Source organism: Pipistrellus kuhlii, unplaced genomic scaffold, assembly GCF_014108245.1.
Source record: "Pipistrellus kuhlii isolate mPipKuh1 unplaced genomic scaffold, mPipKuh1.p scaffold_m20_p_24, whole genome shotgun sequence".
Classification (NCBI taxonomy): domain Eukaryota; kingdom Metazoa; phylum Chordata; class Mammalia; order Chiroptera; family Vespertilionidae; genus Pipistrellus; species Pipistrellus kuhlii.
Window position 1 is genome coordinate 4895237 of NW_023425523.1, and position 15539 is coordinate 4910775.

The 15539-nt window shown below is 63.2% G+C and overlaps 1 protein-coding gene, 1 long non-coding RNA gene and 1 pseudogene across 2 annotated transcripts; all 3 read right to left on the bottom strand.

The window, feature by feature from the left end:
* Positions 1-764: 764 nt before the first annotated feature.
* On the bottom strand, positions 765-2344 carry LOC123651024. Its single transcript, XR_006742581.1, has 2 exons — positions 2208-2344; positions 765-1589 (listed from the first exon to the last, which is right to left on the bottom strand). It is a non-coding gene; the product is annotated as an uncharacterized LOC123651024 (long non-coding RNA).
* A 46-nt stretch (positions 2345-2390) lies between these two features.
* On the bottom strand, positions 2391-4093 carry GPR61 (G protein-coupled receptor 61). Its single transcript, XM_045586919.1, has one exon. The coding sequence runs from the start codon at positions 3825-3827 to the stop codon at positions 2466-2468; it is 1362 nt and encodes a 453-aa protein (XP_045442875.1). The 5' UTR covers positions 3828-4093; the 3' UTR covers positions 2391-2465.
* A 15-nt stretch (positions 4094-4108) lies between these two features.
* On the bottom strand, positions 4109-4975 carry LOC118727149 (annotated as a pseudogene).
* Between the last annotated feature and the right edge of the window lie 10564 nt (positions 4976-15539).

Consider the following 15539-nt stretch of genomic DNA (forward strand, 5'->3'; position numbering starts at 1 on the left):
ATGTTTCCAGGAACAACTTCCACAGCTAAGGATTATATATCAAACTCGACCAGGTGACCAGAAAACTCCTGGAAGGTGGTCATGGCAGAAACTGTTGGGAAAGTTCTTAGCCCAAGAGAAGAGAAATGTTTATTTCCTTCATCATTCACTCAGGACGAGGGAGGGGAATAAAAGGCAAAGGAACCGGCGTATGTCAAAGTCTGTAATAAACGCCAGTGAGATCACAGGTGCCAGGAAATTTCCGCCTGAGTTAGTTATCCTTGCACTTAAATTTTTCCCCTTTGATGTATGGGGAGGAAGGGTTGCTGGGCAAAGTGAAAGAAAAAGGTAAAAGAAATCAACAAAATGGCTCCCAGACAATGTTAAATGCCCCCCTCTTCTGCCCTGCATCCCCTCTCCCCCTCGCCACACACACACACACACACACACACACACACACACACACACACACAGAGGCACCTTTCCTATTTCCACTGGCTCACACTGCCACCTGCTGGCAGAGTTAGGGCCTACTCGCAGATCAGTGATGTTGGAAGAGGTTTTCCCTTTTAAGATAAAGTCCTTTAGGAGTTTATCTTAAAAGGGAAGAGAGAGGAGAATATGTTTTGCAATCACAAAAGACTCCTGGGTGTATACAGTATCTAAGGGATTCCTTCAATGTAATAGGCGCTAGACTAGGAAGACAAAAACCCGGAAATTTTCCTAGATCTAAACAGAGAAAGCTGTTTGCCCATTTTCATTTAATAAATTATTTTTTCCCCCTCTCAACTAAGTTTTCATTTACAACCCACACACTTTCCATAATCGGCAGGAAACCTCTGTGGTACGTATCTTGCGGCCACGGACTGAACTCTCAGAAGTTAGAACCATGTTGCTATATATTCTCCAGGATATTTCCCCCAGAACTCTATAAGGCTTTACCAGACGTAAATGGTCTGTGAAAACACAAGGTACTTGGACAAATTAGACTGTGAACTCCTTGAAGACAGTGACATCACATCCTGCGGGTGGGTAGTCGGCTGCGATGCACTGCATTTGAACGGAAGGCGTCGACGTTGATATCAGTATAACTTTTGTAATAAAAAGTATTTATTGGCTGTTCAAAGGGGAAACTATCCCACTCCCACCAGGCCGTCATCCCCTCGGGTGCTCAGTGAGCCAGGAATCTGTTCAAACACAGACCACGCTGCCCCCTTGGTCCTGCCTCCACCCTGCACGGTCACCTGATTCAGCTGAGGGAAGTGAGTGGACGTCCCAGGTGGAGGTCCCGTCCAATCTGCAATGATGCCCCCTCCCGTGAGAACACCACCACCGATGCCGGCCAACACAGTTCCTACAGTCGCAACCAGTGAGCAGCGGAGCCCCACTCCCGTGCCCTCTCTCCAACCCAGGGCTGCCGACCGGAGAGAGATGGAAGTCTTTGTCACTGAAGCTAATTTTGAGAGCGACGAATGGGAGCAGGGAGGCATTTAAATGGACCATGGAAACTCCACCCAACCAACCCATTCCCAACCTTAGTCTCTGTACCCGATGGTCCAGGGGCTGGAGGTGGGTCACGGCCATGAGGAGAGAGATCAGGGAGGCCAGTCCTAGGGGAGGGGAAAGAAAAGATGTATGGTGTTATTGGTAACGACGGTCACCTAGCTTCTCTGTGCCCAACCACCCTAACAATTCAAATCCTACAGCCATCCAACCCCCAGTCCTTCCACTTCTTTGTCCTAAAAGACAAGGAGAAAGAGCCATCCTGTCCTACTCCTGCCTCTGCAGACGGAGATGAACCCCCAGCTTAATGCCCCGCATGCGGGGAAGAGACAGAGCCATGGAACAGAGGGGCTGCTCCCAGGACACAGGGCAGGAGGGAGCAGCCCCCTGACTGCCCTTTCCCTTGGCTTCTGGCTGAACTCGGGGAAAGGATCACGCCCCTCTGATCCTCTCCCTTTAAGGAAACCGCAGGCCTAAACCTAAACTCACATGGAAACACGTGGCTGGAATGGTGCTTTTTAAGCCTGGCCAGGAGAGGGGACCACGTGGGTCATTTTCTTACCTTGCTTGGAGGCAGTTACTGCCCCGGACAAATTACCCTGAAACATCGAAACATCCTGAAAGGGTCCCCAGGACGACTCCACACCCGGCCTGCCGCCCTGCCTCCTCCAGCTCCTACCCTTACGAGCGAAAGTTCACTAGTGGAAAGACATCCATCTTCTCACCTTCGTGACCCTTGACTCCCGTCACCATCTCACCGGGTTCCCTCCCCCAGTAGTCAAGGATCACAGCCGTGTCCGAGGCGTTTGCCACGCGTCCATCCTGCTGGCTCCGTTCCCAACCCCGAAAACGCTAAGCAGAGGCCGCCTGCAGAGGCCCCGCGGGCCCCGCTGGCGGGGGAGAGGGGAGCCACCGGGCGCTGCTCCTCGCGGTCCTGGCCGGCCCGGGCCCCCCTCCCTCCGCGATGTCCAGCCTGCTGCCCGTCAGGATGCGGGCCGAGGCGAGGGGGCCGGACGGAGGTAGCTGTCGGACATGATGATGTCGCTGGTGAGCTGCTGCTCCAGGAACTCGGAGGTCTCCTCGGCTATCTGGCCCGGGATCCGAAAGTCCACGGCCGCCGCCGCGGCCTCCTGCTTGGGGCTGGGGAGGGGCCGGGCCCCCCAGGACTCGGTGGCGCAGCCGGTGCCCTGCAGGAACTGCAGGAAGTTCTCCTCGATGGAGCCCTCCCGGCTGGGCAGCCGCAGCTCCTCCTCGGGGGCCTGCTTGAAGAAGCAGACGAACTGCTTGCTGAGCTCGCCGCGGATCTGCCGGTTGAGGCAGCCGTAGAAGAAGGGGTTGGACGTGAAGCAGAAGTAGCCGATCCACGTGACCACGTTCTCCACCTGCCGCGCGGACGCGGGCTGGGCGCTCAGGGCCGCGTAGAGGTGGAAGGAGAAGTAGGGCAGCCAGCACAGCAGGAACTGGCCCCCGACGGCCAGCAGGACCACGGCCGCCTTGCCGCCCCCAAACGTCCGGTGCGGGGTGGTCTGGTGCGCCCCCGAGCTGGTGACCATGGTGGAGCGGCTGCTGAGCGACTCGGAGCGCTGGCGCGGCGTCTCCATCCAGGTGGGCAGCGGCCCGCGCTGCAGGGCGGCCACGCGGGCCACGCGGAACATGCTGCAGTACACCACCAGGATGAGCAGCAGCGGCAGCAGGAAGTACAGGACGGCGAACACCACCACGAACAGCTGGCAGTAGGCGCTGCGGCTCCACTGCAGGGAGCAGCCCGGGGGCAGGCCGGGCACCCCCTCCTCCCGCGAGGCCCTGCCCAGCACGGGCACGGCGGCCATGGCCAAGGCCTTCACCCACACGCCCACCAGCACGGAGGCCACCAGCCCCAGCGTCATGCGCACCTCGTAGCGCATGGGGTGGACCACATAGTAGTAGCGCTCCACGTTGATGGCCGACACGGACAGGATGGCCAGGCTGACGAAGCACACGCTCAGAAACACGTAGAGGCGGCAGGCCACCTCCCCGAACAGGGCGTGGTCAAAGAGGGTGGAGCTGGAGAGCATGGCCAGGGGCATGAGGGTCAGGGCGGCCAGCAGGTCCACCAGGCAGAGGTGGAAGACGAAGACGAACTTGCGGAGGGCGGGCGTCTTGGCGATGACGGCCATCACGGCGGCGTTGCCGGCCACGGCGGTCAGGTCCAGCAGGAGCATGAAGAAGAGGGCCACGGACTCCGAGGCCACGTCCCGCAGCCCCGCCTCGGGGGCCCCGCTGGCCGTCGAGGGGCCCGGGGTTTGGGGGGCCCTCCCCGGGGCGGAAGAGTTCCCTGATGGCTGGGGGACGGGCGAGGACTCCATGGGGCCGGAAGAGGACGCCCGGGCCGCCTCCTGTCACAGGCCCATCCCCCATCCTAGTCCGGTGACCCTGAGATGGCGCCGGGTGCGGGGGTGGTGGGAGCGGGCACCTCCTGCAGGCGTCTCTCGGACCCGCTCCGGAGGCCAGCCTCGGGGGGAGGCAGGGCGGCTGGACGGAGCCCCCCGGCCAGGAACAGGCTCAGGAGCTCATGTCTCTGCCCAGAGGTAGCTCAGGGTCTGCCGCGGTGACCATGACCTTGGAGGAGACAGACGAGAGGGATGGGGGAGCCTGGCCCTCTCAACACTCCGCCCGCCGACTGGCCTCCGGCTCCTTCTTCACCACGTCCTCTCCTCTGTGGTCCAGGCCCTTCTCCCCTGTCCAGGACACCCCGTCCAGAGCGTCTGAATCCGCTCCCCTCGCCCAGGGTCCCGCCGAGCTCCGGGACAGCGCCCGGGGTTCGAGGCTGTCCATGTACGGCTCCCGGTGTCTGGTCTCCTCACGGCCGCAGGCGCAGGCGGGGGCAGGAAGAACACGAGGGCTGGGAATTGCCAACGCAGCGACTCTGCCCAACGCCAGCTTCCTCATCAAGGCATCTGGAAGCGGAGGGAGCCACGCCGACCTCGCAGCCGTGCTCGGAGCACCCTGAGGTCCGGCAATGAGAAGACCGGTGAGGGGCAGGGGCCTTCCCGGAGGCGGCCCAGCGGCCGGGCCTGGGGCTGAGCTCTCTGCGCAGTGACCCGCAGGCAGCCCTGCCCGGGAGGGTGCACCGACGTCCGCTTTGCAGCCGGTGACATTGAGGCCTGGAGAGGGCACTTACCGAAGGTCACACGGCGAGTGCGTGGCGAGGGCGGCTGCCACGCCGGGTCCAGTGGCACCTCCGCAGCGGCCGGGGCGTCTCGGCGTCCAGGGAGGAGCTGCCGAGCGTGAGCCGTCTCTGAACACGTCCCTCCCCGCGCTGGGGCTACGCTGGACGGAGCGCCCTGAAAGGGGACAGGCGGCTCCAACACCGTCCCCAGGACAAAGGGCTGGTGCTTTGGGGGGCGGGGTTGGGGGTGAGAGGAAACAGGCAGGCCCTGGCCGGGAGCTCAGCCGGTTGGAGCATCGTCCCACTACACCAAGGCTGCAGGTTTGATCTCCCGTCAGGGCACATGCAAGAGTCAACCAGAGAAGGCAGAGATCGCGGAGCAGCAACCTCTCTCTCTCTCTCTCTCTCTCTCTCTCTCCTCTCTCTCTCTCTCTCACCCTTCCCTTTCTTCTTCTCTGTCTAAAATCCATACATTAAAAAAATAAATAAATGGAAGCTTGGAGTTCAGCTCTTTGAGCTTCCACTACCCCAAAGCTGGAAGGGCAGAAGGCACTAGGTAGGAGTGTCGAACTCAATCAGAGAAGGGGCCAAAATCTAAAATCCAGCCTAAATCGCGGGCCGAATGGTTTACTGAAGAGTCATAAACTGTCATTGTGATGGAAACGCAGCGGAGTGCAGTGATGACAGCGCGGTGCGGGCCACATTGCAAGGCCTGGCGGGACGGATTTGGCCCGCGGGCCTTGTGTTTGACACATGTGCACTAGGAAGCTGTCCTCCCACCCACTCGGCCACTGTGCCCCTGCAGGTGGGAGGGGAGCTGTCTCTAACCTCCCAACCCCCGGGCCCCATCTCCCTGGTCACTGAGGTGACCCCCGAGGACCCCAGGCCCAAAGCCCTCTTGTTCCGGGACTGTTACCACATCACGGAACTGGGGGGGAGGGGGAGAGCAGGCATCTGGGTAAGGGGGTAGGTGGGAGAGTGGGTAGATGACTTAGATAGAGAAGGTCGGTGAGCGTGAAGCAGAGAAGAAACCGGGAGGGGAAGTCTGGGGTCTCAGCGTCTCTGCTGCCCCCTGATGAAATGGCAGCTCAGCCCTGTGCCCCGTGCTCCTCAGCCCTGTGCCCCGTGCTGCTCAGCCCCGTGCCCCGTGCTCCTCAGCCCCGTGCCCCGTGCTCCTCAGCCGTGTGCCCCGTGCTCCCCAGCCCTGTGCCCCGTGCTGCTCAGCCGTGTGCCCCGTGCTCCTCAGCCGTGTGCCCCGTGCTCCTCAGCCGTGTGCCCCGTGCTCCTCAGCCCTGTGCCCCATGCTCCTCAGCCCTGTGCCCCGTGCTCCTCAGCCCCGTGCCCCGTGCTCCTCAGCCGTGTGCCCCGTGCTCCTCAGCCGTGTGCCCCGTGCTCCTCAGCCCTGTGCCCCGTGCTCCTCAGCCCCGTGCCCCGTGCTCCTCAGCCCTGTGCCCCGTGCTGCTCAGCCATGTGCCCCGTGCTCCCCAGCCCCGTGCCCCGTGCTCCTCAGCCCCGTGCCCCGTGCTCCCCAGCCCTGTGCCCCGTGCTCCTCAGCCCTGTGCCCCGTGCTCCTCAGCCCTGTGCCCCGTGCTCCTCAGCCCTGTGCCCCGTGCTCCCCAGCCCTGTGCCCCGTGCTCCCCAGCCCTGTGCCCCGTGCTCCTCAGCCCCGTGCCCCGTGCTCCTCAGCCGTGTGCCCCGTGCTCCTCAGCCCTGTGCCCCGTGCTGCTCAGCCGTGTGCCCCGTGCTCCTCAGCCCTGTGCCCCGTGCTCCTCAGCCCTGTGCCCCGTGCTCCCCAGCCCTGTGCCCCGTGCTCCCCAGCCCTGTGCCCCGTGCTCCTCAGCCCCGTGCCCCGTGCTCCTCAGCCCTGTGCCCCGTGCTGCTCAGCCGTGTGCCCCGTGCTCCTCAGCCCCGTGCCCCGTGCTCCTCAGCCCTGTGCCCCGTGCTCCTCAGCCCTGTGCCCCGTGCTCCTCAGCCGTGCTGAGTTTGCACACAATTGAAAGAGCTGCCCGGCGTAATTTTCCTTGTTTTCATCCCAGATGCCATTCCTACAGCCCAGACCCCTCCGTCTAGTGGGCTGAGGTGTGCGCCTGAGAGGCGGACGGTGGACATGCAAGGCGGAGGGGCTTTCTGTGGACACGTCACACGTGGCCCGGGGCCCAGGTTCCTCGTCTGTGAAAAGGGAGGACTGGACCAGCCCTGTTGTCGGCAAACTGCGCTCGAGAGCCACATGTGGCTCTTTGGCCCCTTGAGTGTGGCTCTTCCACAAAATACCACGGCCTGGGCGAGTCTATGTTGAAGAAGTGGCGTTAGAAGAAGTCTAAGTTTAAAAAATGTGGCTCTCGAAAGAAATGTCAATCGTTGTCCTGTTGACTATTGGCTCTGCAGACTAAGGAGTTTGCCCACCACTGCACTAGCCGATCTCCAAGGTCTCTCTGTGTGATAACTTTTTATTTTATTTTAATATATATATATTTTTTTTTAAATTGATTTTTCACAGAGAGGAAGTGAGAGAGATAGAGAGCTAGAAATGTCGATGAGAGAGAAACATCGACCAGCTGCCCCCTGCACAACCCCTATTGGGGATGTGCCCGCAACCAATGCACATGCCCTTGACCGGAATTGAACCTGGGACCTTTCAGTCGACAGACCGACGCTCTACCACTGTGCCAAACCGGTTTCGGCTGTGATAACTTTTGATGACTCTGTGAGCTCCTGGGCCACCGAGGGCCTGGTGGCTGCTCAGTGTTAAAACTCCGTCACCTGGGCCCCGGCCGGTGGCTCAGCGGGTTGGAGCATTGTCCCGTACAGTGGAGGGCCGCAGGTTCGATTCCAGGTCAGGGCATGTACCCAGGCCTCCGGTTCGGGGCATGTACGGGAGGCAACTGGCCAATGTTTCTCTCTCACATCCATGTTTCTCCATCTCCCTTCCTCTCTAACATCAATAAGAACATACCCTCGGGTGAGGATTAAAATTAAAAAAAAAAAACACCCCCTCCACCTTTTCTCTGACTGCAGGGAAGAGGACCAGATGGGGCCCAATCCCCCTGCACAGTGACGGCCAACTCCACCAGCCTCGCCCCCTCCCACGTCCAGCACACCGTGCGGGCCCCGGGCGCTCCGGACAGGCTTGTGAATCAAACTCAAGTCCATCATTTGAATCCCTGCCGCCAGCACCTCCTCCCGGAAGGCTCAGCCCACCGTGTGGTTGTCGGGAGCCCCTGCTGGGCAGGCTGCCCTGGCCCCTGGACACAAGGCAGCCCCGACTTCGGACCACTGCCCGTCCCCAGGGGCCCCCGAAAGCCCGGCTCACAGCTAAAATGGCCTCAGAGACTGGGAGGCTGCAGAGAAGGGGGAGACAGCAGCTCCTCTCAGGAGACAGTCTCGCAGGAAGAATGCAGAGGGAAGGTAGGGGGCATCCTCGCCCTGCCTCCCGGGGCCGTGACTCCCCAGCCCTTCCGCCCGGGAGAGGGCCCAGGAGCCCTGAGGCCCGGGGAGCCGGAGGGCAGAGGCCCACGGGGCCGAGGGGCGTTGGGCCTGCCAGCAGGGCCCACCTGGGCCCCGGACGGAGGGAAGCAGACAGGGTTGCCACGTGGAGACGGGGGCTGAGGGTGGGTGCTGTGCAGGCATAATGGAGCCCTAGACCAGAAAGCCGGGGGCATCTCTCTCGGCCACAGCGCCCTCCGCCTCGCTGGGGTCTCCACACTGACTTCGAAGCCCCAGGAGCCCCCTCCTGCCTGGCTGCTGGGAGCAGAGGGCTGCGGGCACCGGTGTGGGAGGCAGGCCGGCCTCCCTCCCCTCCTCGCTCCCATCACTCTGCCTCCCAGACGCGCTCATCCACCGCTCCCTGCCCGCCCCCGCCCTCACCTCGGGACCTGAAGGCTTTGCCAGGGGCCGAGGTCTGGGCCTCGAGCAAGGACATGGTCAAGACACAAACACCCTCATTTCTGGGTGCAAGATGCCCGGCAGTGCCCAGCCCCAGCCCCAGAGCACCGTGGGTTTCCCATGCACCTGCCTCCCATATCGGAGATGCCCTCCCCGGCACCAGCCCGGCACCAGCCTGGCCTGCCTTCAGACGGAGCACGCCCGCCTGGGCATGGGGCTTCCTGCAGCCCCTCTCCTGGGCAGAGCTGCCCACACCCAGGATGCAGAGCTGCCATCGGCCTGGATGCCGAGGGACCCGCCTCTGTGGCAGGGGAGGAGATGGATGGGGAGCCCTCTCTGCCTGCGGGATGTGGGCACTCCCGTTGGCAGGTCAGCCCCATCCCCATCGCCAGGCTTCGGAGATGCCCACACCCAGCGCTGCCTTCGGGGTACCTGGGAGCCATCCCCGCATAAGGCAGGGTGGGCTGGTCCCCGGGACCCAGAGCCGCCCTCCGGGAGGGCCCCGCGGCCCCTGCTCCTGGCCTAGTCGACAACTCCTACCTTTGCCCAGCGGCCCGGGTCCCATGTGATAGCTCCTCCGGCTGCTGCTCCGGCTGCCGCTGCCCGAGCCACTGCAGTGAGCGTGAGAGGCAGCGGCGGGAGGATGCTCCCAGAGCTTCTGGGTCCTAATGGCCTCCCACTTCCCGCCCAGCCAGCCCCTCAGAGCCACTCAGGGCCCCTCAAAGCCACTCAGGGCCCCTCAGAGCCACCCGGGAGCAGGCCCTGCCCCACCCGCCTCTCTCGGGCTGCCCGGTGGCACCTCCAAAGCCCAGTGGGGCATGTGATGGGAGGAGGCAGGGGAGACCGCCCTGGCCGGCCGGACGAGGTCGAGAGAGGACTTGGCATCAGAAAAGTCACGTCTAAGGCCTGGCGCCGGCACTGCCCGGCACTGTGACCTTGGGCAAGTCACTGCCCACTCCTGGCCGCACTTCCTGCTCCAGGAGACGCAGGGGGGATGCCCCCCGAGGCTCCTGGCAGCCTGGATTGGCGTGGTTCTGAGTGAGCCAGCCGTCAGTGCAGGCGCAGAGCACAGAGCCCGCTCAGGCCTGGCAGGGCCCGCTCGCTCCTGCGGAAGCTGTGAAATAGGTAGAGGGGGCAGGGGTCTGCGTGGCGGGCAGCTTGGAGGGGGGTCAGGCCTGGTCCTGTTATCATCGCTTTCCCGGGACGTATGCTTATGTCGTGCAGGGCTGTGGGAACGGATGGCAGGGGGACCTGACATCCCAGGGGCCTCCCTGCAGTGCCAGCTGCTCCCTGAGAGCGGAGCCAGGCTGGCAGGAGGCTCCATGGGGCTGGGGCTGGAGGATTGGAGGGCCCCAGGCCCGGGGAGGAGCCTCTGGAGGCGAGAGGAGGGGTGAGGCTCCCCCAGCTGTGAAGAGAAGGGTCAGCAACACTCCAACAGGCCTGACCCCAGGATGCCCTCCGGCCAGGGCAGCCGTGTCTGTGAGGCCCAGGGAGGCGAGGATATAGCCTCCCTGGGCAGAGCCACTCCGGGCAGAGCCAGAAGCTGAGCCGGGAGTTCAGGCTCGTTGACTCAGGAGCCCCTGCCCTCAGCCGCGACACCCAGAGCGCCCCCCCCCCCCCGTCTCCCACAGAAAAGGTGGGGACACAGTATCACTTCCTGCACCCCAGGAGCCAGAGAACCACGGACCTCAGGGTGCTCCCGGGGCCAGGCGGCGGCCCAGGCTCCCAGCCGACAGCAAAGCGGCCGCTGACCAGCCCGACCGGCCCCGGGATCTCCTTTGGCCCAGCCGCCCTTCCCGGAGCTCAGGAGCGCCAGGCCCTTGCCATGCGGTCCGTCCAGTGATCACGCCGGCTCCATGATCACGCAGTTCCATGATCACTGGGTTCCATGGTCACGCGGTTCCATGATCACTGGGCTCCATGATCACGCAGTTCCATGATCACTGGGTTCCATGGTCACGCGGTTCCATGATCACTGGGTTCCATGGTCACGCGGTTCCATGATCACTGGGCTCCATGGTCACGCTGTTCCATGATCACTGGGTTCCATGGTCACGCGGTTCCATGATCACTGGGTTCCATGGTCACGCGGTTCCATGATCACTGGGTTCCATGATCACTGGGTTCCATGGTCACGCGGTTCAATGATCACTGGGTTCCATGATCACTTGGCTCCATGATCACGCGGTTCCATGATCACGCGGTTCCATGATCACTGGGTTCCATGATCACTTGGCTCCATGATCACACGGTTCCATGATCACGCGGTTCCATGAGGCGGCCATTCCTTGCCTTGTTGTCCAGATGACGACTCAGGTGCCTGAGGTTATGAGACTCCCGCCGCGCCGCCCCCACCCCCCACCCCCGCTCCCATCACACAGCGGGTCGATGCCAGAGCCAGGATTTGGACCCAGGTCTGTTTGAAGCCAAAGTATTTGCTCCTTCCCCCGCGCCCCAAGCCTCTTGGTGGGGAGGGGGCCTGGTGTGAGGCTCCGGGTGGAGCCTGAGGTGGCCGCTGCCGCCGGGGGCACAGCCTCCACCAGAACCAGAGATGCCCAAGTGCGGGAACCCCATAGAAATGTCCCTTAAACCCGGCAGACTGCGGAGGGACGCTTAACCCCTGGGCTGCCAGTTGGGCAAGATAGTCTTGGTGCCAGTCAAACCCTCTGGGGCCATGGGGAGCCTGTCACTGATTGGCACCATCCGGACTGGCGGGCCCCTCCCGAGGGTCCAGCAGAACCGGAGCGGACTCAGGCTCCTCAGAACAGGACGAGAGGAGGAGCACCGGCCGCTCAGACGCCTTGCTTCCCACCGGCCAGCGTGGCTCCATGGTTGAGTGCTGACCTATGAACCTGGAGGTCATGGTTCAGTTCTGGGTTGTGTGCTTGAACCCCAGGACGGGGCAGTCGATCAATGATCCTCTCTCATCATCAATGTTTCTATCCTTCTCCCCCTCTTCCTTCTTCTCTGAAATCAATAAAAGTGTTTTTTAAAAAGTAAACCAAGAAACACAAACGCCTGGGTTCTGATTGCGCTCTCCTATCGGTGGATGGCCATGTGTGCCTTAGTTTTTCTATCTGTAAAATGGGCAGAGGTCTTCGCTCTCTGGCTAGTCTAGTAGGGGTGGGGACCCTGGGATACAAAGCTGGCCTTGAGCAGCTGGGACAGGCTCTGGCCAGCCAAAGCCAGGTCCCGAGGCCCCGCCCGAGCCTCCGGGAGGGCGGCCGCTCCAGGAGGCCCCCTAGGGGTCCTCCGTGGCTCAAGAGTGGGGTTGGGGGAGGAAAACTGCCCATCCGGCCCCGGAGGCGGCTGATGACGATCAGAGTGAGGATGAGGATGAGGATGAGGATGAGGATGATGACCATGAGGCTAACAATAACGATGGCGACACGAGTTATGGAAGGCCCAATCTGGGGAGGCCCTCCTACTGTATCTCATCCAATGACCTCAGCCTGGGGAGCTGCTGACATTGCATCCCACCGGTCCGGCACAGGGAGGAGGGGGAAGCACTCAGATGGAGAACCACCCCGAGACCCACACCCTGCGCTGCCTGTGGCCCGGGAGTGGGCGCCCGTCCACGCCTGGGCAATGGCGGCCCTCGCTGAGGTCTGCTCTCTCCACCCCAGACCTCCTCCCGGCCAGCCCTGCCCGCCCCTGCCCGCCTGCACCTCCTCACAGGGCTATGTCCACCCCCTCTGCCCCCCACCCTTTCCGGTCCCCTCAGACGAGACCCTGAAGGGGACCGAGTTCATCCTCCAGCGCCCATTTGTTCAGTAAATACCCCCCGAGTGCCTTTCGTGTGCCCGCAGCCCCTCCCTCCCGCCCCCACGCCCCCCTCCGCTCTCCGGCCTGTCAGAGCCCGCTTCCGAGAAGGAGGCTGACACATCGGTTCACACGGAGCCGCCCAAGGGTCCTCTCTCCCAGAAACGTTAACAATTTAATATCCACCGTTTCTCAGGGGGCAGAGTGGGGGGGAGCGAAAGGTGGGGTCCCGGCCCCGACCGGGGTATCCCCGAGATTCCATGACCCAGACTGTCTGTCCAGACGCCTCCTCCCCCGCCCGGCCTCCCCCCAGGATGCCCACGGCAGCCCCTCCCTGCACCCACCCCATCCCCACGGACACCCAGCCCTCCCGCCCGCCCTGAGCAGGCTCCCCCTGGGCCCGCCCCGCCTCCTGCCATCCGCCTGCCATCCGGGGGCCGGGCTGAGGATGAGGGGGAGACCAGGAAAGCAGAGGTGAGAGCCTCTTCTCTCCCTTTCTTCCCCCACAGTCTGGCCGACACCCCCTGCCAGGAGCCAAGATCCAACGGTATATTCAGCCTGCAGCTGCCACTGGTCATGTGAGCCCATTGCTAGGTTACAGGGACCCAAAAATAAACGCTTCCCAACCGGATTAGAAACTGGGGGCCTCAGATGAACCGGCTCCAGAGAGCAGCAGGAACACCCACGGTGCGGCCCGGCAGCCCTGAGACCGGGAGCCCGCCCCAGCCAGCCGGCCCGCCCCCGCCCATCCATCCATCCATCCGCGGGGGCTCAAGGCCGGACCCCAAAGGAAAATCCCCCGGAGCTCCTGGGCCTTGAGACTGCAGCGTCGAGAGGCCTGCAGCCGAGGGGTGAGGGGTCCCTCCTCCCTGGCGAGCAGGGGCTGCTGGGACCATGCCCTCTGCCCATCCGCCCATCCAACCTTCCCCCACCGGCCTGCCCTTCTGATGCCCACCCCAGCTCCAGGCACCAGGTGCCCCGAGGCCTGTGACCTCTGCCGGGAGGTCTGTCCCAGCCGCCCTCCCCACCCCCGCCCCCGCAGCAGGGAGAGCTAGCCGTGGGCCCGGGCCCGGGCACGTCCACAGGAGGAGTTTCGGAAGGGCCTTCGGAGCTCGTTCCAGTAGCTCCATACACAGCTGAGGCTCAGAGAGGTTCAGTGACTTTCTCAGAGACACACAGCGGGTCGGCGGGGGTCAAGTCCCAGGTCTCTGGTTACTGAGTCTGGGAACGGGGCAAAGGAAGAGGACAAGAGATGGCAAAGAGAGAGGGGGTCCCCGGAGACCCTTCCCCAGAGCCTGAGAACCGGACGCTTAGCTTGCTCCGGATTGGAGGTGCTGTCTCCCCCTGCCAGCGCCCTCCACCTCCTCTGAGCCCAGACGGAGCTGACTCAGCCCCGTGCCTCATCCTGGCCTTGAACTCTGTCGCCTCCAGGACCTCGGTGGGGTCATTCCGGGTGCTCAGGCCGGGGGCTAGGGGGTCAACACCCCAGGGAGCTTTACCCCTCTACGTCTGAACCTCAAAACGGAGTCAGCAGAGCAGAGTTGAAAGGGTCGTTGGAGGTCAGAGGCTTACATTACAAATGAATGGGCCCAGAGAGGCGGGGTAATGCCCAAGGCCACCAGCTGGAGGGGGAGGCAGATGTGACCAGAATCCAAGCCTCCGGGGCCCCACCCATTTCTTGCCTGTCGCTGAGGGTGCAGGCAGCTGGGGTCCCTCAGACCTGACCCTGAAGCCGACCTGTTGTCCCCCAATACCCGGTGCCCTTCTTTCACCCCCACATCCCCACAGCCCTCCCAGCTGCCTCTTCTCCTCAGCAAAGCGCTCCTCTTCCTCTGAGACCGGCTCCCTGCTCCCCTCCCTGACCGTGACTTCCCTCCCCGTCCCCTCCGAGCACACTTCCCGGGCACCCCCCTCCCACCTTCCTCAGCTCCCAGCAGCCCACTCGGCAGGCCCCACGCCACTCCGTCCCAGATGTGTGTATGGAGCACCGACTCTACGCAAAGCTCTGTGCCGGGGGTGAGAGGGAGGGACACGTCCCTGAAACAAATGCAAACCCTGCCCCTTTGGTGCGTCTCATCTAGAAGAGAGACAAGGTGGGTTATGATCTTCAAAGGAGAGACAAAGTGCTCTGGAGATTCGCAGGAAAAAGTGGACACCCCCCACCCCCAGGAAATCTGGGAAGGCTTCCTGAAGGAGGCGTCCTCGGTCTGCACGGAAGGGTCCGGGCTGTAAGTGGGACTCGGAAGGAGCGTGGCCCGTGGGGAGGGAGCAGGCCTGGCAAAAGCGTGGAGACAGGCAGGCAGGCAGGTTCACGGAACACCGGGGCACCACGCGCTGTCCGGTGTGACGGAGAAAGGCTCTGTGAGGGCCGACACGGGAACAGAGAGGTAGACTGGCTGGCAGGTCAGACTGCGGGGCCACACGGTGCCGTGTTCTGAGCAGGGAGGTGCAGGCCACAGATGTGCCTGCCTCCTGCCCGTCAGGAAGCATCGACGGGGGCCACGAGCTGCAGAGGGAGGGGGTGCAGGAGGGGCTGGGAACGCTCCTGTCCCGCAGGCTCAGAGCGTGGGGGCAGACAACAGGCCCCCGCAGACATGGAGACGGTGCCTCTGAACACGTGTCCATCGGAGAGACTCAGAGGCAAGGGGCGGCCGGCGGTGAAGAGCACGGAGACAGAAGGATGCTCACGCTCCCAGCGGTGCTCTCCGGGGGCGGGGCCCCCAAGAGTGACCCGCACGTCCGTCCTGCGGGCAGGAGGCCAGGGGTGGAGTGGGAATTGGAGTGTCTGGGATTCCCCCCTCTGGGTTCCTGGTGTCCCAGGAAGTTGCCAGCCGGATCCGCAGGAGCATGGCACCCTGGACCACCGGGTGTCTCATTCCAGCTCCCGCCCCGTTCCCGCTCCAGCCCAGGAGCCCAGCGGGGCTGGCTTTCCCCACACGGCACCAGCAGCACGCCTGGTCTGACTCCAGGGGAAACCCCTGCTCCACATCTCTGGGCCAGGCCCCTCAGAATGACCCGTCCCAGCCTGGCCAGCCCACCTGGCCAGCCTGACTCCCCTCCCTCCGTCCCGCACGGGGCCCTGGGCCCTGTGGCCTCTCTCCCAGACAGTCCTGTCCTCCATTCCTGGCCCACCTGAAAACAGGACCCTCCTCATCCCCCCCGCCCCCCATTCAACTCTCAGGCTCCTATGTCTCAGGAAGGGTCAGACTCCCAGACCCAGCACCCTTCGGCGATGGAGACATGGCTGTGAGTGGCCCTGCAGGGT